We start from the raw sequence: 23,561 nt of genomic DNA on the forward strand, positions 1-23,561 counted from the left end.
GAAGCTGCAGAATAGTGGGTCTCATCTCAAGCTGTGCTAGCATAATGAAGGATGATTGCTCACCAGGTTGGACTACTGTAACTCGCTCTATGCCCTCAAAACTGTTCCAAAAACTCAGCTGGTACAAAATGCCACAGCGAGGGTCTTGACAGGGATCTTTGTATCTGTAGGACCACCGCTCCTGGTACACCCCTTCAGAGAGCATTGAGTTCTGCTAATAACAACCTCCTGGTGGCTCCCGGTCCAAAGAGTGTCCGGCTGTTCTCAACTAGGGCCAGGGTTTTTTCAGCCATGGCCTCGGCCTGGTGGAAGTCCCTTTCTAATGAGACCAGGGCCCTGCGGGACCTCAAAGAATTCTGCAGGGCCTGTAAAACTGAGATATTCTACCAGGCTTACAGCTGAAGGCAGCTACAGTTTTCCATCAGAGCTGGCCTCCCTACCTCCCCGCCCCGCCCCCCCTGGTTGCTGTAAATGGTTTCAACTAAAATCTGCGGATCCTGACTGGGGTTTTTTTTTTTGGCCCTACAGTGGCCCCTGTGCCTCAAAAATGAGCACCGTTTGTTTTTAATATGATGATTTTATGTGGCAGTAAAATTGTTTTATCTTTAGATCATGATTTTAGTGTATTTTCCTGCTTTTTATGTATTATTATGTTGTTAGCTGCCCTGAGCCAGGCCTTGGCGAAATAAAAATTAAAACAAATAGGTAAAATAAATTGCCATCTTCTGCCCAATTGTCATTTTACTGTATGAATTTTTACAACGTAAAAGCATCCTAGAAGTAATTTCATGTTAAATAGTTGATTAATCTATCATATATACATTCACTTGGTCATGCAAACATCGCTGGAATTAATTTTTCCGTGGTTTGATATTTACCAAATCATTAATAACCTCTAATAATTCATACCTTCTTTAAAGCCATTATATACAAATCTTAGTAATTGCGGTGGAGGTTTATCAGAATGAGTAATTACTTGAACTTTCTGTTCTGCCAAATTAAGATCCAAAGTAAAGCAGGGCCTTTTCTGAAATGTGAAATAGAAAGAAGGGTTTCTGTTTTAGTTAAAACTGGCGTTTCAGCTCTAGATAAGTCATATTAAAGGGCTTGGCTAAGCAACTTAATGCAGTAATCAATCTTTCATCTCTAGAGACCACGCAACTACAAATCTTACTTTAGGTGAAAAGTTGAAGAATTTGATTAGTTGGTCTCATCCCAGCTCCAATTTTCCCACATTGAAAAATTTGGCACAAGCCGCAGTCTTTTGTTACGGGAGGCCCACATTTGAATCACTCGAGAAAATTTCTGTTCAGAATCAAAGTATCTTGACATTGGTAAGCGTGCTAGCTTAGAGGTGTCATTCTCAAATCTGGCTAGCTCTGCTGATCTCCTAGTGACAAAAACACAGTTCTAAATCATGCAAAACTCTCCAGCCTCAGCATGTGCTTCCAAAAGAACAACATTTTTTTAAATCCCAGCAAGGATTAGTCTTTAGAACATAAGAGATGTGCAGGATCAACTCAAAGTCCATCTAGTCCAGCATTCGGATTCCAGTTCTGGCCAACCAGATGTGTTTGAGCAGCTTACAAGTAGGGCCCGAAGGCAACTGCCTTCCTTGTTGTTTGTCCCTAGCTTCTGCTATTTAAAGATATGATGCCTCTGAATGTGGAGGTTCCATCTAGCATTCTTTGGCTTTTCCTCATAACAGAGGGGCTCCAATGACTGAGTTTGTTTGCCCTTTTTCTGTATGTTTTCTAGCTCTATAATATCCTTTGGAGACAGACTGAACTGCAGGACTGCCTCTTCCCTCAATGCTTCTGTGCAGGAGCATCATTCTGCCCAAGAAGGCCTATTGACAATACCCCTTTTATCTAAGGGGTCTCGGCTTGGTTGTTTTGTTTTTGTTTTCAATGGCTGCCCATGATTGTGGAACAGCCTTCTGGAGGAGGTCAGGGGAACTTCTACTCTACTGGCTTTCTGGCAAGGCTGCAACTTGCTGAGAGCCAAACTATACATTACATTGCTTCACCTACTTACATTAGTTTTTCCATGTTCCCTGCAGCCACACAGCAGCTGCAGGGAACTGCTTCTAAAAAAACAAGAAGGAGACCCCAAATCGGCTCTAAACAGCACTGGGGGAGGGGAGAAGGGCTCCTGTCTCCCTCCCTCTTTGCAATTATCTCATGTGAAAACTGCACTGGGGGAGCTATTTTGCCCTGGGGGAGCTATCTGTGGTGTGCACATGGAGGAGCAAAATCAGTTAAATACCCCCCCCCCGGTGCAGATTTTGGGGCAGCCTGGCCTTGGTACTGGGCATAAGGTATTCTTTTAAAATTGAATTTAATGTATTGTATCTCTCTTCTAATGTATATTGTTTATCCAGTTGCTTTGTACTCTTTTCGTATTGTTTTTACCTGTCTTGTTAACAAGATAATATTGAGATGCTTAGAGAAAAGACATGCATATAATGATTTCAAATAAAATAGAACTGTGCACAGTAGATTTTCAGTGAGGTAGAGTCACTATGATCCTCTCTGTGACCCACTACAATTCCTTCCCTGGGTAGTCACAGCCAGTTCAAAACCCTTTCGGTGTGTTTGCGTGTGTGTAACGACATATGTAGTCTGGTTGGAATCTCACCGTCATGGCTGCCTAGTTCCAGATGTTTTGTCAACGTTAAATACCACTGATGTTTAAAATGGTTTCTTACTTGCTTACTTCTGTCTGTTGTGAAAACTAGCCGTGTATTTCCTATTCTGTTTGTATCCAGCAGCAGGACCATCTCCAGACGTATCAGAGAACCATTGGTGGGAGGAGGAAAGGTTGCTGCTTTTAAAGGGATACTGCCACCTCAACTGGTGACTGGTGGAGCCCTGAGGCAGGACAGAACCCCTGGGATGGCTTGAGCAGCTTCCAGTCTCTCACAAGGGTCTTTTCCCTCAGAAGAATATGGAATCAGTCAGGGGGCATGAATCATCTGCTGCACTGCCCTCAAAAGGGACTGGTAGGAGGGCTGATGAGGAGTATATTTGGCCTCTCACCACAGACTACACGAGAGAGCCGGCGAGAAGAGGAGGACCGTGGTTCTGAGGTCGCTGTAGGTCCCCTATACTGTAGGGGACCTATACTGAATCCACCCTCATTGACCTATTCACCACTCTTACTCTGCACTGCAGTTATTCCCCCACTGCCTCTTGTGAGGGTTAGGGACCCTCAGGAATGGCATAGGATATGATGCAGGGGTTGTAGTTGTAAGGGGGGAAATGCTATCTCATGCTTGGCCTGTTTTTGCTGGTTGTACAAGAGCTCACACAAAAGTAGGAAGGGCAATTTCTATTGATTTCCCCTTCCAGCTGCAACTTCCCCAGTATCACTTGAGGTTCTTCTAACCCTCAGGAACTGGTTTTGGAGATGTTCAAAAGACTCCAGTGGGATGGGGAGGGCAGTAAAGGTTCCTTGTGTGAATCCTGCTATGGCCTTGATACATACAATCTTGATACATTTTGTTCTTGATAGGGTTGAAGACTAATAAACTAGTGATGCATATGTCCACAGAGCCAAAACCTGCCTTTCAGTACATGAGCCTTACACTCACTGGAAATCAGTTCCAGTGAGTGCGGTATTTTTAAACATGATTTGGACTTTTATTTGAAATATAGTGAAATAATCCACAATGTAAACTGGTGTTCTCCACTATAATCATTTTTCTTGATGCTACGGTAAGCCATAACATTATGAAATATTACTTTTATGGTGGGAATGATTACTTAAGAACACATGCACAAAATGATGGAAGACAGTGAGAAATAGGCTTAAACAAAATGAGCATAAGTTGCTACCTGTCAAACAAAACTGATTTTACCAATTGCAAGAAAAGGACCGAATGGGGGAGGGGTTTGCCTGCCCTGGTTTAGCTGAGTGTGCTTGATATTGATAATTCTAACCTGTTCTTTGCTTTTGCAGATGTTTCCTTGTTATGGTCCCATAGCCATATGGATCCAGCATTTCAAATAGGTCTCGTATTTGCTTATGTTATTTGATTCATATAAATGACACTCAGGAATTTATTCTGAAAGTGCAGACACAAAAATGCACTTGAAACACACAGACATCTGCCAGCTTGCTGAATACGGCTATAAAGCTCACATTATATAGCTAGGTTGTCAGGTTTATAACTTTTTGGAAAAGGTTTGCTTTCTGCTACAGTGGCTTCCTGTGACTTGTATGCTCTCAATGTTCTATTATTGGAAGGGGGTATGTGTATTCCTATTTGATTTTAATCTTAAGACTCTAAATATGCCGTTTCTGGAAACTATGCATTCAAAAACTATGTCTGTATTTATTGCATGGTTGATCAGAAACTTCAGTCCTCTTCGCCACTCCATAGTCTTGGCCCACCATTCTTTCTCTCTCTCTCTCTCTCTCTCTCTCTCTCTCTCTCTCTCTCTCTCTCTCTCTCTCTCTCTCTCTCTCTCTCTCTCTCTATTACATATTACATAGAAAGTATAATACAAAGACATACACTCGCAGTTTTGGCCTTCACACATACAGCTGGTTACTCTAAAAGCAATTTTTTTTAAAAAAATGTATGAGGATGCTAACAACAATAAAAACAATAAAGCATCCACATCTAAAACTAAAAATCAAGATAGACAATAATCATTGCCAGTAGCATAGTCACTAGCTTTTAAAGGGCAGCTCTAAAATAAATTTCCCTTTAAAAAAAAATGGAATGAAAGAGAGAGGCACACTTAGACTTCCTCTATTCCAATTTCACAATCTTGAGGCAGCCACTGTCTAGGCCCTGCTTCTCTAAAAAATGCTCTTACCTGTCTCGTGGGGTGGATACATTCTGAGATGCACACCATCTTGGCTGTGAAGGGCTTTGAGAATTAACGTGAACCTCTTGAAACTGGCCTGGAATCCCTGCATGCGAAGTCAGAGCAACACCAGTAGAATATGTCCCTGCTGACCCACCAGCGTCATGCCAGACCATCTGAACTGGCTTTCAGGGCAACCTTACTAGACCTCATCCCATAGACATTGCCAGGGCATGGAGTGCAATTGTATGTAGACATTTACTCCCCAGGAAAGGCTGTAGCTAACATTTAAAAAAAAACAATTTCCACCTCATCTAATTATTTTTTAGATTATTTATTAATTATTTATTAAAGCTGGACCCAAGAATGTACACTTTACCCAAGCTGTGCATTTGCTCCAATAAGATAACAGAGACCTCCTTGATAACGGGTATCATAGCCCCTTCCAGAGTGTTGTTTCTCCCCACAGACATTACCATTGCAGCGCGACAATTATTTCCATTTCAGCTTCAACCCATACCACCTTGTACCAAAGTGCCCAGGGGGGTGGAGGCTCCATCTGCCCTCCAGGGCAAAAATCTAAGTCATCTTTTAAAATTGGTGGATTAGCTTTTTGCATGTTCTGAGGCTTTATATCTGTTTATGCATGTTTATTGGCATGCAAGGAGCCCTGTGGGGCAGAGTGGTAAGCTGCAGGACTGCAGTCCAAGCTCTGCTCACGACCTGAGTTCGATCCCAACGGAAGTCGGTTTCAGGTATCTGGCTCAAGGTTGACTCAGACATCCTTCCAAGGGCGGTGAAATGAGTACCCAGCTTGCTGGGGGTAAAGGGAAGATGACTGGGGAAGGCACTGGCAAACCACCCTGTAAACAAAGTCTGCCTAGTAAACGTCGGGATGTGGCGTCACCCCATGGGTCAGGAATGACCCGGTGCTTGCACAGGGGACCTTTACATTTACCTTTATTGGCATGCAAAAGGAGAACCCTCAGAATTTTTAGTGGCTTAGTTTAGGGTTTGTTTTGTGTATCCTTATAACTTACTGGAGGGGTGGTAAGGTAACATGAAATATAGAGTAAAATTCTGAAACAGGAGGTTTCAGGATTTAAGTGCCTGGGAAAATGAAGAGCAGTGAGGTTTTGTGTTCATGCTTGTCAACTGTATGTGATGAGTGGGTGTGAAATAAGCAAAAGATGTTTCATGTCATCTTGATATTTCAAGCCTATGTCCCTTATAAGTATCTTGTCAGTTGTGTCTCAAAATCCATGTATAGAGAGGTAAATTCATGTGTGTGTTTTTTCAAAAAGATTTATGTTAGGCAGTGTGGAAAGGGCACAGTGCTCTCATGTTTGGGCTCTAACCAGTGTATTTATTCTATTTTTTTCTGTGCACTGCTATAACATTTTATAGCCCAGACTAAGAACAGGACTTCCATTTAATGTTTTCTGATGAGAAGAAGAACTGAGATTGTATTTGGGGAAAAATTGTTCTATTCATTCTCTGTTGCTTGTTCTTATATTCTACTACAGTGGACAGATTCCCCCCCCCCCCCGAATCCCAGGGGTTTTTTCTCTCTGGGTGTGGGTGTGGGTGTGGTTTGTTTTCATTTTGCCTTTTTTGTGTGATGACCCAGCAGTTTATGAGAAAAGTCAAAGCAATCGTTCCGGAACAGGAGGAAATATAAAGTGTTAAAAGTTGCCCTCCGAACACATTTAGATGGACATCTATAAAATGAAAATCCATTAAAATCCCCGGAAAATGTGCCGAATTTTTTCTTGTGGGAAAGCAGACCTTGGAACAATAGTGCAATTACACACGGTCCAATTAGTTATGCCAAATTTAAGCATTTAAGGAATGAACAATTACACAACACTTCAAGATGGGCATTTCTGGCCTGGATATGTGTTGTTTATCTTGCTTCTTCTTTCTTTCTAAATGCTCACTGGCATGCAACCTGATCTAATGATTTTTTAAAAAGAAATTGGTGTGAGATTAATTACATCTGGCAGTTCTGTCAGCTCTTTAATTAGAACAAACTATGTGATAAATAAAATGTAGGCAAGTAGCAATTTGCAGAGCATGTTACTTCTAGGAATGTGTGTCCAGCATCTCACAAGCTGTTTGCGGTACCTTGGTTCAAGTCAACAGTATGAGTTTCTCGGTTGTCCTAATTGTCAGCTGTGCGGCATTTTTCTTTCTTTCCTGGTATGAGCTTCTTCAGCGTACAAACATAAATTGACTTTCTCCCTCTGTATGTGTATGCACAATTAACATTATCTAAGAGAATTTAATAAGAGCCCCTTGGCGCAGAGTTGTAAGCTGCAGTACTGCAGTCCAAGCTCTGCTCACGACCTGAGTTCGATCCCGACGGAAGTTGGTTTCAGGTAGCCGGCTCAAGGTTGACTCAGCCTTCCATCCTTACGAGGTTGGTAAAATGAGTACCCAACTTGATGGGGTTAAAGGGAAGATGCCTGGGGAAGGCACGTCACCCCATGGGTCAGGAATGACCCGGTGCTTGCACAGGGGTCCTTTACCTTTACGAAAATTAAATACACTGACCAGCTTCTTTGGGGTTTCACCCTACTGTCTCCAAACACCAGTGTGGTGTAGTGGTTAAGAGCGGTGGTTAGGAGCAGTGGACTCTAATCTGGAGAACCAGGTTTGATTCCCCACTCCTCCACGTCAGCGGCAGATAGGGTTGCCAACCTCCAGGTAGTGGCTGGAGATCTGCTATCACAATTGACCTCCAGCCGAGAGAGATCAGTTCCCCTCGAGAAAACTGCCACTTTGGCAATTGGACTCTATGGCATTGAAGTCCCTCCCCTCTCCAAACCCCGCCCTCCTCAGGCTCCACCCCCAAAATCTCCAGGTATTGCCGACCTCTTCTGAGAGAAGTAGCAGGCCTTTTGCTGTTTCCTGCCACCCCCAGGCACAGTCTGCCTAACTTCCTGCCACTCCCATAATTTGGTCTTTCAATGTTCTTGCTGCACAGAGTTCCCTCTGAACTGGGAGGTCATAACTCTGATTCCCCCTCTCCATACTACATGACTCCCTGTCACATGCTTGCAGCTCTGTAGGTCCCATCCTGCCACTCTGAGTTAAAATTGGGTCATGGGTCTGGGAGTTTGAAAATCCCTGGTCTAGTGCATAGGTGTCCACACACAATACATTCTATACATTGCTGTAAGCCACAATACACAAGCTATGCAGCGGGACACAATATTACCTGGAAAGCTGTTGCAGGAGGATCTAAGCATCTTTCCTGTAGCCCATGCTTCTGTTGTGAGAATATTGTACCCCTCCCCCAGCTAGCACATTTTTGCACAGTATAATTAGGTTCTAGAACCGTGTTGGCGAACCTATGGCACGCGTGCCACTTCCGGCACGCGTTGCCCTCTCTGCCGGCACGCACGGTTCCTCCCAGCTGCTGGCCTTTCCGGCTCTGCCCCGCCCCGGATGGGGGAGGCTGTAGTACGCGGCCGCCCAGCTGGGCCATGGGAGCTTTGAATTGCTCGCCCCCCTTTCCTGGACTCTGGGCGGTGGGGGCTGATTTCTCCGCCCCGGCCTCGGTCCCGATCCCCCCCTGCCCGGAGCCGAGGGGGGAGAGAACCCCCCCTCCCCGCGGCCTCCCGCACCACCCCCGGGCCTGGCCGGGGGGGGAGAAATCCCTGTGGGGGGTGCACGCGTGCGCATCGGGGCCTCCCGCTGCTCCTTTCCCGGCCGTTGAGCCGGGCCTCCTCACCTCTCGCCGCCCAGAAGAGGGGAGCCCGTCGCCGCTTCTGCTCGCTGACCCTGTCCTGCCTCCTTCGCCGTCTGGCGCCCCCCCACCCCCCCAGAGGGTGTTCCGCCCCGCCGCCCTTCTCACTCCTGGCAGCTGGCCGGCCGGCCCCCGCAGCCCTCTGGAGGTCCCCCCGCGGAGGAGTGGGCGGGGGTGCGTGCGCGCGCACACACGTGTGTTGTGGGGGCTGGGAGTCCCAGAAGCCCCCCCGCCCCTCTTCAGTTGGGCCGGTTCAGGGGCATCTTCCCTTCTTGCCTTTGGGGAACCTGCAGGGGAAAGGTAGGTTGTGGGGATCGGCTCCTGCCTGGGGGTGGTGTCGTCGGCGCTTCGGTGCCTGACCGCGGTGGTTTGTTGGTGGGCGGAGGGGCTTTTATCCTGCCGTCCTGACCCCTTTTCTCCCCTTGCGTGTGGGGGCTAGCCCCCGCCAGTGTCTGGGAAGTCCCGAGGTGGCCCGGGGAGGCCTGGGCTCGGGACAGGGGTTATTGGCCATTTGTGAATGGGAGGTTTTGCCTTGGATTTGCCACTCAGATGCACATTTTCCCCATCCAGATTCTCAAAACTCTGCATGGGGGGTTATTGGCCATTTATGAATGGGAGGTTTTGCCTTGGATTTGCCACTCAGATGCACAACTCAACAATAACAATAAGCCCCCCTGCAGAGTTTTGAGAATGCAGATGGGGAAAATGTACAGTGTTTGTCAGTCATTGTCATGATTTAATTTTATGGACGAGGAGGGGGAAATGGCAGGGACTTACAATTTAATTTTTATCAATAAAAAAAAACATTATTAAGTATGATATCAAGTTTTATTCAGTGTACCTACCTATATAGTTTAAGAAATTTGGCTCTCAAAAGAAATCTCAATCAAATACTGTTGATATTTGGCTCTGTTGACTAATGAGTTTGCTGACCACTGGCCTAGGGCTGTGCCGTGTTGCCGTGGTGCGCATTGGCACTCGGCAATAAATAAGTGGGTTTTAGGTTGCAGTTTGGGCACTCGGTCTCGAAAAGGTTCGCCATCACTGTTCTAGAAGGACCCTGAAATATAAGACACGTGTTCTTTAGAACCTGTCTATGACACACATATGTTTACTCTTATGTTTTATTACTGACTCCTCTTCCAAGGAATGCTGAGCGAGCACCTTATAAACAATTCCCAGGTGGCCTATCATAGAAATGGTTCTCTGAGCCAGATCTCCTTAGCTTCAACAGCAGAACCCTATCATTTGCCTTGAGATCATTATCTGGGTCCGAGCTTTATGGTCCCATGGACCCCATGGATGTATATAAAAATGTATACATTGAATAAAGCCGGAAGGATCTGAGCCAGTATTAAGTTGAAAGTATCTTCACAGCTACAGGCTTGGAGTCTTCATATTCCAGAGATATCCAGTTTGATATTTTAACAGAAACATGTTTCCTCAATGACAGCTTTCAGCTTCTCTGGTAGCATTGCTAACCTGTGTTTTTGGTGGGTGTATTTGAAATGCTGTCTAACTGAATCTGACCTTTGCTCAACTCACATCTTTCCCAATTTCTCAGGGAAACCATCTGGACACACCGCCTCCTGTTTCTGGAAGAGAGAGTCCTCAGTCAGTGGACATCTTTCACCATTTGGAATGCTGGTAAACAGGGCAGGAAGCTCTTTAGAAGTTTGTCTCCCGAAAACCAAAAAAAAGTAAGTTTGCGAGGCAAAATGCAAAGGTGGGTGCCACCTTAGTGAATGCTTAATCTTCCTTCACTATGCTTTTAATATTCACTTGCTAATGTTTTAAAGAGAACTTTCCAGAAATTGTCTGTGGTTTAGACTAAACATAGGATCCCCTTGGCTCAGAGTGGTAAGCTGCAGTACTGCAGCCCAAGCTCTGCTCATGACCTGAGTTCATTTCCCATGGAAGTTGGTTTCACGTAGCCGGCTTAAGGTTGACTCAGCCTTCCATCCTTCTGAGATCAGTAAAATGAGCACCCAGCTTGCTGGGGATAAAGGGAAGATGACTGGGGAAGGCACTGGCAAACCACCTCGTAAACAAAGTCTGCCTAGGAAATGTCGGGATGTGATGTCACGCTATGGGTCAGGAATGACCCAGTGCTTGCACAGGGGACCTTTACCTTTTACCTTAGAGAAAACATAAGCACACTTTACACTCCTGGACATCGGGCATTCAGATACTTTGAACCACATGTATGAACCTGGTTTCGTGTTGTGCTTATATGCATGCCTTGCTTCTCCCACCTCCTCCTGCAGCATTTTTTATGTGAAGCTCCGTAGGAATCCCAGTTAGAAACTATGGTTTCCTTTCAAATGCAGGTACGTGGGTTAGCCACAGTTCATTTTCTCCTCCCCTCAAATATACCAGGATTCTAAACTGGAATTTAATCTATGCTCAGAGTGCCCATTTGTAGTGATGAAAAGTAACTTTGGTTAACCTGTACACCTGCATTCATGTGTAATGGGTAAATGGAGGTCGTTTATGCATGGGTACTTTCACTCACGTTCTACAAGTGATATCAATTGCATTCAAGTTGTTGATGAGGAACAATTGAAGACAGATTTGTTCAGGGAATCCTGACAAAAGAAAGACTCAGGAGGCTGAAGGAAAATAAGGTTCTAAAAAAAAATCTAGAACCTTATTTTCCTTCATCCTCCCGAGTTTTGTCAGGATGCCCTGAAGAAATCTGTCTTCAATTGTTCATCAACCATTTGATTGCAAATGATATCTCTTGAAGAAACAATAGCTGTTAGTCACGAAAAGGGAATGTGGAGCACAAATGTCTCACAATCTGATTGGCAACCAATTTCTTCCTCAATTTAACCATTAACATGCTGTTTGGGTCCTCTGCAGGCAAAGGACCATTTGGGGGAAGTCTACCGCCCTTTGTTGCCCCTTTGTTTTTCCTTATAGTTCTGCAAATTAAAGGATAAAAGGCTAACATGAAATAGCTGTCTCCTATAACAAGACTCGAAACATTACTGTATTCCCAAACATGTTTTCCCATTGGGAGCAAATGTAAGGAGAAAGCATGAGGGAGGAGAAACAGAGTAACCTGTTTAGTCAGCAATCCTCAGACCACCCAAACAGAAAAGGAAAAGTAGATCCACAGTCATATAACAGACAGCCCTCTAACTGCAGTACTGCACATTTCCTGTAGACATTCACTGAACAGGGACTTATCTGTCTTATCACATGAGTTAGATTCAGTGGGCACTAGGCCCCTAAAGGGGAGAGTGACCTGCACTGGGTTCTGTAATTTCTTTGAGTATGAGAAAAAGTTCTAAATATCTCATGAAAGATGCTGGTGGGTGGCCGTGGTGTGGTTCCTGATGCCATGCCCTGCATTTGAAGAGAAAATCGTTGGGGTCCTAATTTGCTGAGGGCATACTTTCCAACTTGTCGGGAGACTACTCTCACTGCTTTTATATCTGAATGTATGTTTTGTGCAATAGTGATTTCAGATACTCCTTGGTCATATGCAAAATGCTTCTTCTGTGAAACCATCTTGCCGTAATGTTGTCCTTATTCTACAACTTTTTTTGTTTTTGCATTGCTTACGGAAAGTTTTAGCATCAGCCCGAATATATGGGAGGGTGACATGGGAGGGTTTTTCTTACGCGAGAGGGGTAGCTGTGAAATTATATTGATTGGAAAGAAGAGCACGGCCTGCTTTGTGCTAGCAGCTACCTTGTGGGACTCCATCCCCAAGGAAGGTGACAGGAAACATCCTTGATTTCCTTCTACTGACAAGAAAAACTTGTCACGTACTTGTCTGAAATCCCATTACAGAAGCCCTGTTAATCTGTTGCAGCAAAACTGATACAGAGTTGTGTTAGCTTTCCCTCTTGTTGGTTAAATTGAATTTTTGTTCCTGCTGTTTTTGTGTTCAGGCTTGTTTTTACTGTTTAATATTCTAACCCCTTTTGAATAGAGTTATTCTTTTCTTTAATATTGTTGTGAACACGAGCTAAATTGTAAGACATGTTTTTGCCAGGTCCCTCTTTGCCACCAGCAGGAGGTTTTTTGGGGCGGAGCCTGAGGAGGGCAGGGGAGTGACTTCAATGCCATAGAGTCCAATTGCCAAAGTGGCAGTTTTCTCAAGGGGAACTGATCTCTCTTGGCTGGAGGTCAATTGTGATAGCAGATCTCCAGCTAGTACCTGGAGGTTTGGAAATCAAATTAAGAAGACTGGTGCCCAAACGTCAGTGATAATAACAAGCAGTGCTAGCGGATGGCAGATTCGCCATCCGCTAGCACCGATCGGCAACATGCCGTCCATTTAGAACATATGTTCTGTGGAATTATGACCAACCATCGTGGGACTGCCAGAATAGAAAAAGCTGATGCGAAGTAGGACCCTTTACCGGAAACCTATCTTTTTTTGGCATTTCTTGGATTATAACGACCAGAGGTCGTCTTGACACTTACCTTGTGATACCTCGGGAGTGTTTCCATGAACTTTGTTGACACTTACCTAGTAATACCTTGGGAGTGTTTCCATGTAATTTGTGTTTTGTTGTTCTTGTTCAGAATACAATGATTTTCACTGCTGAACTTTAGTAGTTTCATGCTTTTGCCATAAGTGCCCTCTGCTTGTTAGTACCTGGAGGTTGGCAACCCTATGCATAACTGTGAATGCAAACTCTGAATCGGAGAACCTGATAAAGTAAATGGTTTCATTTTGCTGAAGGAAACTGATTGTGGTCTGACTAGCATCTTGCTTGTATTCCAGGGAAGTAGCTGGAAGCTTGTCTAGTTATCTCCAAAGCCACCTCCCTTATTTGTCAGTGTAGCAATGGGAAGGATTGCTGCAAAGAGGAGAAGCCAGACACATGTGAATGATTATTTCTTTTTAAAGCTGACTAACTTGTCCACTCCAAACTGATGAATCATCTTTGTCACTTGAGGGCGGTTTGCAACCTTGTTTGATGTTGCTATGGGGATTTCATCATTTTTTTCACCCCTCAATTGTGTTGCAATACGTTTGTGAAACTCCTTGATTTCCTTTCATTTCCAAATGCCAGCTGATGATTCTGCAGAAATGAGGAAACGGTAAAGAGAGATGAGGTGGGGGGAGCTGCCTGTTGACCTCACACAAGGAAAGGTCTACGAAATGAAACACAACAACCAGTTCAGGCGACCTCTGCGGCGGTCTTTTTCATTTAGCATTTCTCTTATCGGCTGAAACTGCTCTCTGGCTCGAACAAGATCTGACTTTCTAAACCTGGCTTTGCAATTGATACAGTCATCTCTGATAAATATTTGTGTCTTCTGGAAAGCCAGAGATGGGACCCCAGAGAGAAACGATGGAGCAAGAGCAGATTACAGCAGCTGTCTGCCAGTGGGTGTTTCACCACTGGGCGTTGGCTTTTCTTTTTATTGCAGAAAGAAGAAGCTCTCCTCATTGCTGGGGCAGCTCTGGTTAGCTAAGATGCTGACATTCTTCCAGGCTTATATCAAGGTTGTAATTAGGCTTCTTTCTTTCTGTTCTTTGGTGGTATTGAAAAACAGCTGGAAGCATTAACCTAATTCAGTACAGAATATTGGGATGGTGATAGCTTTTCCAGCCTGTGTTCCCCTATCATGGGTTGGATTCTCCAGAGGAGGGGGGATCTTGCCTGATTTTCCTCCTTGCCTTACTTCAGCCTGTGTGGCTCTTTTGTCTTAAACAGGTCCCACGATTCCCAGCATAGCCTTTTTGGGGAGAGGGGTTGTCAATAGGGGTGCTAGCTCTGGGTCAAAAAATGCCTGGAGATTTTTGGGGCGGAACCAAAAGCGGGCAGGGTTTGTAGAGGGGAGGGGTTTCAATGCCATAGATTCCAATTGCCAGAATGACCATTTTTTCCAGGTGAACTGATCTCTATCGGCTGGAGATCAGTTGTAATAGCAGGAGATTTCCAGCTAGTACCTGGAGGTTAAGTAATCAAAAAATTACTTCGTGCTGAGGAAGTAGTGGAAAAATAAAATGAAACAACACTGATAACTAATTGGGAATATAATCACATCAAAAGAGAACAAGGTGCCAAAAATGCAATAAACAAGGAATAAACAGTAAGGCTACAATATATACAAGATATACAATCATTCAAAAAGTTCCGGAAGGTGCATACAAAGTCCTGGGATCGTAACCCACAACGTGGTGTGGAATCCTCTACTCAAGGTGCAGTCTGCCCGAGTCTTGGAGGAAAAACTGAAGATGAGAGCGGAGACACCCAACACGGGTGATGCAGCGAGACAGATCACGGAGCCCCGTGAACAGAGTAGTAAATCCCCGAGATGGGAACCCAGTGCAAATCCCATTTCGCAGGTGCTTTGTCTATCTGGAATTGTAGTCTCAATGGATGAATATCTATCTGTAAATATGGGACTATAATATAGTGATTGTTTAAATAAACAAACCCCTAGTGCAGCAAAATACATACAATGTAATACATATCACATTGCCAAGTGAACATACACGACTCATGCAAACGGGATCTGGTGGGATCCAGCTTCACAACTTGAAGCTTCTTTAAAGGGAAAGTACCCAATGACAATTAATGATTAGATCTACTTATTTTTCTCATTGTAAGATTACTTTTTTAAAAACTCATAATGACCTGAGGGAAAACTTAGTTCTCAGAAGGATCCAGCACATTTTAAAAATGATGTTCCACCGCAAGCTAGCTGGAGTTCTGTCTTCAGTATGTCGGGCCTTTTTTTCTAGCTCATGACTCCTTCACTCCATCAAACTAAGCATGTGTGACTGCTTTTGTTTCCATTCATCTCTTTTTGTCATTTTCTTCCTCCTTTCTTCACCTCCATCAACTGAAAGTTAAGTTCAAATGAATTTGAAGTATCATACCTGAGTAGCCTAGAAGTGCTGTTGGCTGGTAATCTGACCATCCAGAGATTAAGGAATAAATCTGTTCTCAGTGGTGTTGCTTTCAATCTGAAGGAGCTGGTTGTGACCAGGCCAGGGAGGGGAGGGGACTGTTAGGACCATTCATACGGATGAATGTGTCACATAGTGCCTTTGGTCAGTTTCGGTTGGCTTACCAGTTGTGGCTGCTTCTGGAAAAGCATGATCTGGCCATGCTCATCCTCTAGAATGTTCTATGCGCGTCTGCCTTTGAAGACTGTCCAGATGCTTCAGTTAGTGCAAAATGTGATAGCAAGGTTGTTGACCAACACAAATGATCAGGCGCACATCCAAAAGGTCTGAATTAGCTTCTCTGTTGTTTCTAATCAGACTTAAGTGCTTGTTGTCAATCTTTAAATCCCTGAAAAAGTTTTGGTCCAAGCTCCTTCAAAGACCTCTTGTTTCCAGGTAAGCCCACCCATCAGTTGTCTCAGCAGTGGCCCTCCTACACCCTCAGAGGTGTAGCATAAGACCAGTGCTGCAGTCATTAGAGAGAAAGCCTATGTATTTGTGGAGCCATTCCAGAGGACCTAATTCATTATACCTTATTCTGTCATCTTTACACAGAGCCCAGATCTAAATTTCTCAGAGCATTTCTAAAGGGCCTAAATCTTTTTTTCAGATCCAGAGAAGCTGCTCTTTCTCCTATCAGACTCCAATCCTGATGTTTCCTACAAAGTGTCACTCTTTGCTTCAGCAGCCAAGAAAATCCGAGCTAAAGCTGTTTTTAATCAGGGTGTTTAACATTTAATTACTAGTTTCTTGGGGGTCCAACTGTTTAAAGTTATTTTAATGTTATTTTAATGTTTTGTATGATAGATTGTGATGGCCTTTGGCCACAAACAATAAACTTTATCACCTAGAGCATTCGTCTTTCCCCTGCTGTCGTAACGTTCTCTCATCCAACTTATCTTTTGGCCCACTACAGTCTGGTTTCAGTTTGTCCTCCTTTGAAACTCCACTTGACTGCCTGATGTTCTGCTTGGATGTCTTGATGTCTCAGGCTCAGTGTGCCTGGAACAAACAAGTGTTTGCTTGCACAAGATCCTCCCTCCTTCGGTCACTGCCACCACTGTCCTGCACACTTCTTGCTTTCTCTGAACCTCCACTAGAGGCCAACTAGCATCAGGGAAGGAAAGAATGACAGCTGGGAGACACCTCCACAGAAAGGGATTCAAGCAAGCTTCTTGCTGCTACTTGTCAGACTTGATTTCTAGTCATGCTAGACCAGAGTTGCAGCGCTTTACCCCCAGGTTGTTTGGTCCAATTTTAAAAGTTTATTCACTACAGGAGTCGAGAGGAAAAGGGGCAGGGGAATAGAGAATGCCGTTTCCAAAGAAAACAAAACAGAGTTTCTGACTAAGCAATTCTAGGCAACCATCCCTAGTGCACACTTACACATCCTGTTACGAGTTCTGTTCCAGAACTTTGTTGGCATTCAGCCAACAAAAATCCACCATTTTTTCCTGGCAATTTTGGAGTGTTTCAGGAGAGGAGGGGGAGCAGGGCTTGACCAATCAAAAACAGAGGAATTGATGTACTTTTCCTGCTTCAGAAGGACAATGCCAATGGCAACATTTTATTGAGAAACAGGAGGATCTTGCACTTGCCCCTTAGGGTTAATAAGTAAAAACTTGACCTCATTGAGAAGAACTGTGCAAAAGGGACCAGATTCATCTAATTAGGGTGATTTAATTAGCAATAATTGTGTCCATTGTCTCTAGAGGATGTACTTATCTAAAGCCTTCTGCAGGTGACATTACATGCATTGAAATCAATGTGTGTAGAAGGGGAGGGGAATGAGCACATGATCCTGTGTTTGGCTGCTGGCTTATGAGCATGGAGTCTTGTATGCATAGGGTCCCCCTATGTGATTGGGACTATTCAGTAAACCATTGTTTTTGATCACAGGGATGGAGCTTACATGTGTAGACTCCATGTTCACAAGCCTGCAATTTTGTGTATGTGGGGAGTGAAGCCAGCACTCACATGGCCGCTCCCCCTCTACAGACATACAGTTCAGTGTGTGCACTGTTATCTATAGAACATTTAAGAGTATTTTTCTGAGGGGAAAGGCCAGAAAAGCTCCTCAGCTCTTGCAATAGGAGTGTTGGCCTCTTACATCCCCCATGGAAATAGCAAGAAAAGGCGAGATCTTCTCCATTACGGTGTACCTGGCCAATGTTTTCATCAGATGTAGCGATTGATAAAATAAGCACAAAACCTCCGTTTTATGTTGGTCTCTGCTTTCTCTTTTGCTCCTTGTATTTTGTCTGCCACTATCATGTCACTTCTCCCATTATAACCTTTAAAAATACCCCTTCCTCTCTCAGGCCAATCCTAGGTTATGCTGCAGTTTTGTCGCTTTGGCTACTGCAACCTTCCTCTGTCTTGCCTTTTTTCCGTCAGCTCTGTCTAGCATTCTGCTACTGAACTAATTTGTCTCTCCCATTGTTCTGACCATATCATAAGGAAAGCTGGATTAGATTTAGATGAAGGTGGAGTGAAAATTGGTGGACGGAACATTAACAACTTGACATATGCAGATGACACCGCATTACTGGCAGATAATAATGAAGATTTGAAACAACTACTGCTGACGGTTAAAGCTGAAAGTGCCAAAGCAGGAATTGAACACAAGAAGATAAAAGTAATGACTACTGGGCAATTAAACAATTGTCACATTGTCAATTTAAGGTTGACAATGAAGAAATTGAAATTGTTCAAGATTTTCTGTTCATTGGTTCCATAATCAACCAAAAGGGAGACCGCAACCAAGAAATCAGAAGGAGATTGAGACTGAGAAGGGCAGCCATGAAGGAGCTAGAAAAGATTCATAATTGTAAGCGTGTGTCACTGGAGAACAATATCAAGTTAATTCATGCCATAGTATTCCCCATTACTATGTATGGCGTGAAAGTTGGACAGTGAAGAAAGCTGACAAGAAGAAAGTTGATTCAGTTCAAATGTGGTGTTGGAGGAGAGTTTTACTAATACCGTGGACCCCCAAACAGACAAATCAGTGGGTTCTAGCTCAGATCAAGCCTAAACTCTCCCTAGAAGCTATAATGATTAAACTGAGGCTATCGTACTTTAGTCATGTTATGAGAAGACAAGCCTCACTGGAAAAAGACAATAATGCTAGGATAAGTTGAAGGCAGCAGGAAAAGAGGAAGACCCAACATGAGATGGATTGACTCTGTAAAGGAAGCCAAGATCCTCAGTTTTGCAAGACCTGAGCAAGGCTGTTAATGATAGGATGTTTTGGAGGACATTGATTCATAGGGTCGCCAAAAGTCAGAAGTGTATGCCCTGCACCTGGTCCTGTCTGCCCCTCCAAAGGCCCTGGCTCTCTTTATAGTTCTGCTGTCATATCTCCATACATCCTTGGCCACGGCCTTCTCCACCTTCAGCTCCAGCACCCTCAGCTATCCAAAGCTGTTCTGCTCCTTCAGACAGCTCCACCCTTTCCCCCTTGCTCCTTATATGATGCCACCTAGGTTTTCCCTTCCTTTAAATCCTTTCCCCAGACTTACCTTTCCAATGAATTCTTTAGCATAACCCCTTAATACCCCTCTCCTACTGAACCAAAGCCTAAGGATGTGTAACAGAAGTTGAATGGTATATTCTACTCTTTATCCCTTCCTTTACTTCCCTCCCCTCCTTTCTTGTCTTGCTTGTCTCCAGTTCTAGTGTGGAAACTGCTCAGGGAAGGGGCCTGCCTTTTTGTAAAATGCCACGTACATAGATGGTAAACACATGAATGGTGCCTTAGAAATAAATAATGGTGCCTTAGAAATAAATGGTGCCTTAGACATAAATAATCCATCCTACACCATGCAGTGATTAGATAAATATGAGGCCCGTTCAAACCCAAGGTAGTTTAAAAGGGAGGGGGAGAAGAAAACCCAGTTAACCACAATCTTGAACAATGAGAGCAGCAATCAATCTGGTTATCCTCCCTGAGTACATCCTGCACAGCAAGGGAATTCCCTTATTCCCAAAGGAATAAGGAAGTAAGGAAGCAGGCACCTCTGATGAGTATCCCTGGCAGCCAGCTCCTCCACACCCTGTGTAGCCAAGACTGCTTCCATAGACCTATAAGGCTTAAATACCATCTGTAGTGTTTCACTGCCCCTGCTTGCCCTGTGGTTTAGCTGCTGTATGCAAAAAGTGTGCCTTATGAGTGGCACCGAACAGAATGGCAGGAATCCCTAACTTTTATTTGGTAGTTTATGCATTTGGACTTTAAACCTTTTCTGTTGGATAACTCAGATTTATCTTTTTTGCGTGTGTGCTGGGCCCACTTCTTGAATTCCTTATTAACTGTCAGAGCCCTTCCTTCCCTCCTTTTTTACACAATTTGTTTTGTTTGTTTGTTTGTTTTAGTTGGCAGTATACTGTATACCAAGCAGGTGTTCTGCACATGCTTTTTGCAAGGTTCTAAGTGTGTAGGGAACAGCTGTTTTCCTTACCCAGCAAGTTGCAATACTGATGTTAGGTTTGGAAATATTTGGAGAGGAGGCATTCTCCTTGCTTCTGCCATCTTCTTCCCTCCTTCTACCTTTTCCACATACCCTTCCCCATACTCTGTCTCCACTCCACCCTTCTCCTTCCTTCCCCCCCCCCCGCCGCCTCACTGCTATGTTTGCCTTTCTAATACCCCTTGCCCCCACTCCCAAGCCTGCCCAAAGAAGAGGGTTCTGGTAGGGTTGCCAGCTCCAGGTTGGGAAATACCTGGAGATTTTGTGGGTGGAGCCTGAGGAGGACATAGTTTGGAGAGGGGAGGGGCTTCAATGCCATAGAGTCCAATTGCTAAAGCGGCCATTTTCTCAAGGGGAACTGATCTCTGGCACCTGGAGATCAATTGTAATAGCGGGAGATCTCCAGCTACCACCTACAGGTTGGCAACCCTAGTTCCTGGGCAGAGTGAAGAGAGTAATATTTCTCCATCCCTGGTGGTCCTTGAGGCTGAAAACAACCCTCCATCAAGGCAGTGTTCCACCAACCCAAGAACTGGCTTTAGGAAAGCTTTGAGGGTGACAAAGCCATAAGAATATAAACACGCCAGTTTTTTTCTGCATCATGTTCTGGCTGCAGAATTCTAGGAAGTGGCTATTTGGGGTCAATTGATAGGTGGCGGTTTTACTCCCTCAAGGATGTATGTGCCATTATCGTGGTTCCTTTGTAGTCCCACGTATGATATCTGCACCTGAACAGAGCCAGGCTTGGAACGTTCTGGCCTGAAGCTGATGAACTTGGTTTGGACATCTTGTTGTTTGGCAGGAGGGCAAAAAAACCCCTGCATAATCTTGCGACAAGACAGGCTTTGATCCTCACCGTACACATAGAGGTAGAATGCTGCGGGCTTAAAATGAGTTAAGCGATTGACACCCCGATATTTCATGACTTGTAAGTGCCACAGACCAGTTCAATCCTAAGAACAGTAATTAAAGGCTGCCACTGTTATCCTGAAGATGACAAAGAAAACCAAAGCCTGAAACTTAAATGAGAGAAAAAGATCAGGTTTGATTTGTTTAGCGCATACAGCTTTACACTGGATGTCTCCTAAAGTACTATCCACCTCTATTACAGATTTATGGAATACTGATTGCAATAGTCTTATTTCACATTCAAGTGTTCGCTCGGAAACAACCGATATTCATATCAAAAACATAATTCCTATAAGCCCTATTAGGGGCCGGTCCGTCCCCTTGGCAAAAAGGATCATTTCGCATTTATACAATTGTAAAAAGCACCAGGTCATTCCTGGCCCATGGGGTGACGCCACATCCCAACGTTTACTAGGCAGACTTTGTTTACGGGGTGGTTTCCCAGTGCCTTCCCCAGTCACCCTCCCTTTACCCCCAACAAGCTGGGTACTCATTTTACCGACCTTGGAAGGATGGAAGGCAGAGTCAACCTTAAGCCGGCTACCTGAAACCAACTTCCGTTGGGATCGAACTCAGGTCGTGAGCAGAGCTTGGATTGCAGTACTGCAGCTTACCACTCTGCACCACAGGGCTCCTTATACAATTGTAGGGGGCATATTTAAAGCTCTGACTAAAGAACAATGTAGATAATCTGGCAGGTAGTTAATGCCAAACCTCCATTTGCCATCTCGCCTGTTGGCCCAAGGAAAATAAATGCCCACAGAAAAGGCCAGACAGATCAGGACGACCCTTCCTTTGCCATTCTCACTGCAGGACGCTCAAGCTCAATGGTTTCAGCAGATGGAAGTCTTCCTTTCCTCACAGGATTACACTAAGACGTGTTACCGGATGACTTTATTCTTGCTGTTTTGCATTAATTTAGTACAGCTGCTTTAAATTGTTAGCATTAAAAAAAATCAGCCCAGAAATTATTGCATTATTGCAAAACCACACTATGCCCACAAGGTGAGATTTAAGTCATTTTAAAAAAAAAATCACATTTTCATATCGTAGGGATCTGAAGGTCTTTGTGGATTGATTGTATTTTTATTTATGCAGGCAATCTATGTCAAAGCAGAAGGAGGTTGTAGGACACTGTGAATGTAACAGGGGAGAAGGAGGTCCTCATTATGATCTTTTCTAGCATGTTGCCAGCATGGTGAAGTGGTTAAGAGCGGTGGTTTGGAGCAGCGGACGCTAATCTGGTGAACTGGATTTGTTTCCCCACTCTTCCACATGAAGACAGCTGGGTGACCTTGGGCTAGTCACATTCAGTCCCGCCTACCTCACAGGGTGTCTGTTGTGGGGAGGGGAAGGGAAGGTGATTGTAAGTAGGTTTGATTCTTCTTTAAGTGGTGGAGAAAGTCAGCACATAAAAACCAACTCTTCTTCTAAGTTTAGCAAACTAGAGTCAAAAGAGTAGGGGCTGCAGTACTCCTATGGTCTTCCATGCTACAATGGGTTTTATCCAACCAGTTTCTCCATTGGTGAAAAAGGAAGGAGGAGATCCCCCTTGATCACCAAAAAGTATATGTTGAGGATCATGGGAACTGCTTGAACAAAAGCCATGTGCAATGGGGGCTTTAATAAGCAGGGGAATTGGGAAAGATTGAGCAAAAAAGTTGGTTGGATCCAACCCAATATCTCGTTCTTTGGCTTCAGCCTTGACATTTGTTCTACAGTTTGGTCACAATTGATCCTTGGAGGTGGTTTGTTTTCTTCTCAAGCATTTTGGCTGTGAGGGAGTTTGGGGAAGATTTCAAAATTTATGGATTTTGCTAGAAAACCAGCAACCTTTCAGGGACCTTGCTTTTGTTGAAACGGCAGTTTTAAAATTCAGCCAGTCTGAATAGTTTTAAAGAAACCCTGTTTCCTAGCTGTACCTTTCTCAGATTCAAGGGATTGACAGGGCATGGTGGTAGCATTTCTGCAAGAGTGAAGCTGAACAGACCTTTTTTTGTTTAAAAAAACATCCGATTCACCTCAAGCTTGCAGCTGTAGACAGAAACCAAAACTTTTACAGGAGGCTTAGAGGGTCTGCTTTGTCTACTTTATACTTGTCAGTCCGGCCTCAGCAGTATGAATGTCAGGGCTGTTTTTATGAGTTTATTCCCTTATCGATCCAGCGCAAACAGTTTGGACGAGCAAAGTACGAAATAAGCCCAGTGTTAGCCAAACTAATGACGCTGCTACAGCAACATAGATTGTACATCTGGGAATGTGCAAGTCCATAAACATTTTTCTGGACACAGATAGCATGCAACCAGATCTTTTTCAGACACGCTGAGTGTTTGTAGGAAGTAACAAATACAGTGCAGGCTGGACAGCGTTTGAAAACTGGAAATGCTGTACTCACATTAGCCCTTCCCCCAAGATACAGTGGATGCTCGTACAATCCGCCTACAGCGTACACTTGATTGTTCTTTGTGTGTGCATTGAGTAATTCTCATGTAACAGCCAGTGTATATGCAGCTGGACAAGTGATACAAACCCCACATTTATGGAGGTACAGGCCTCTGGTTTCATTCATAAAGTGAAGGCAAGTGGGCTATTTCTTACAAACAAATGTACGTACACACAGGCAGGATGTACATGTGTTCACTGTAACATGTGAACAGGGCTAGTGAGCCAAGCATACG

General features: G+C 44.2%; 1 protein-coding gene across 1 annotated transcript in view; it reads left to right on the forward strand.

The window, feature by feature from the left end:
• Positions 1-23,561, forward strand: part of B3GNTL1 (UDP-GlcNAc:betaGal beta-1,3-N-acetylglucosaminyltransferase like 1) — a 274,115-nt gene that overhangs the window by 222,273 nt on the left and 28,281 nt on the right. Inside the window, exon 9 of the mRNA XM_056850830.1 lies at positions 10,139-10,274. Coding sequence (XP_056706808.1) covers positions 10,139-10,274 — 136 coding nt within the window. The remainder of the gene's footprint in view (positions 1-10,138; positions 10,275-23,561) is intronic.

Source organism: Euleptes europaea, chromosome 1, assembly GCF_029931775.1.
Source record: "Euleptes europaea isolate rEulEur1 chromosome 1, rEulEur1.hap1, whole genome shotgun sequence".
Classification (NCBI taxonomy): domain Eukaryota; kingdom Metazoa; phylum Chordata; class Lepidosauria; order Squamata; family Sphaerodactylidae; genus Euleptes; species Euleptes europaea.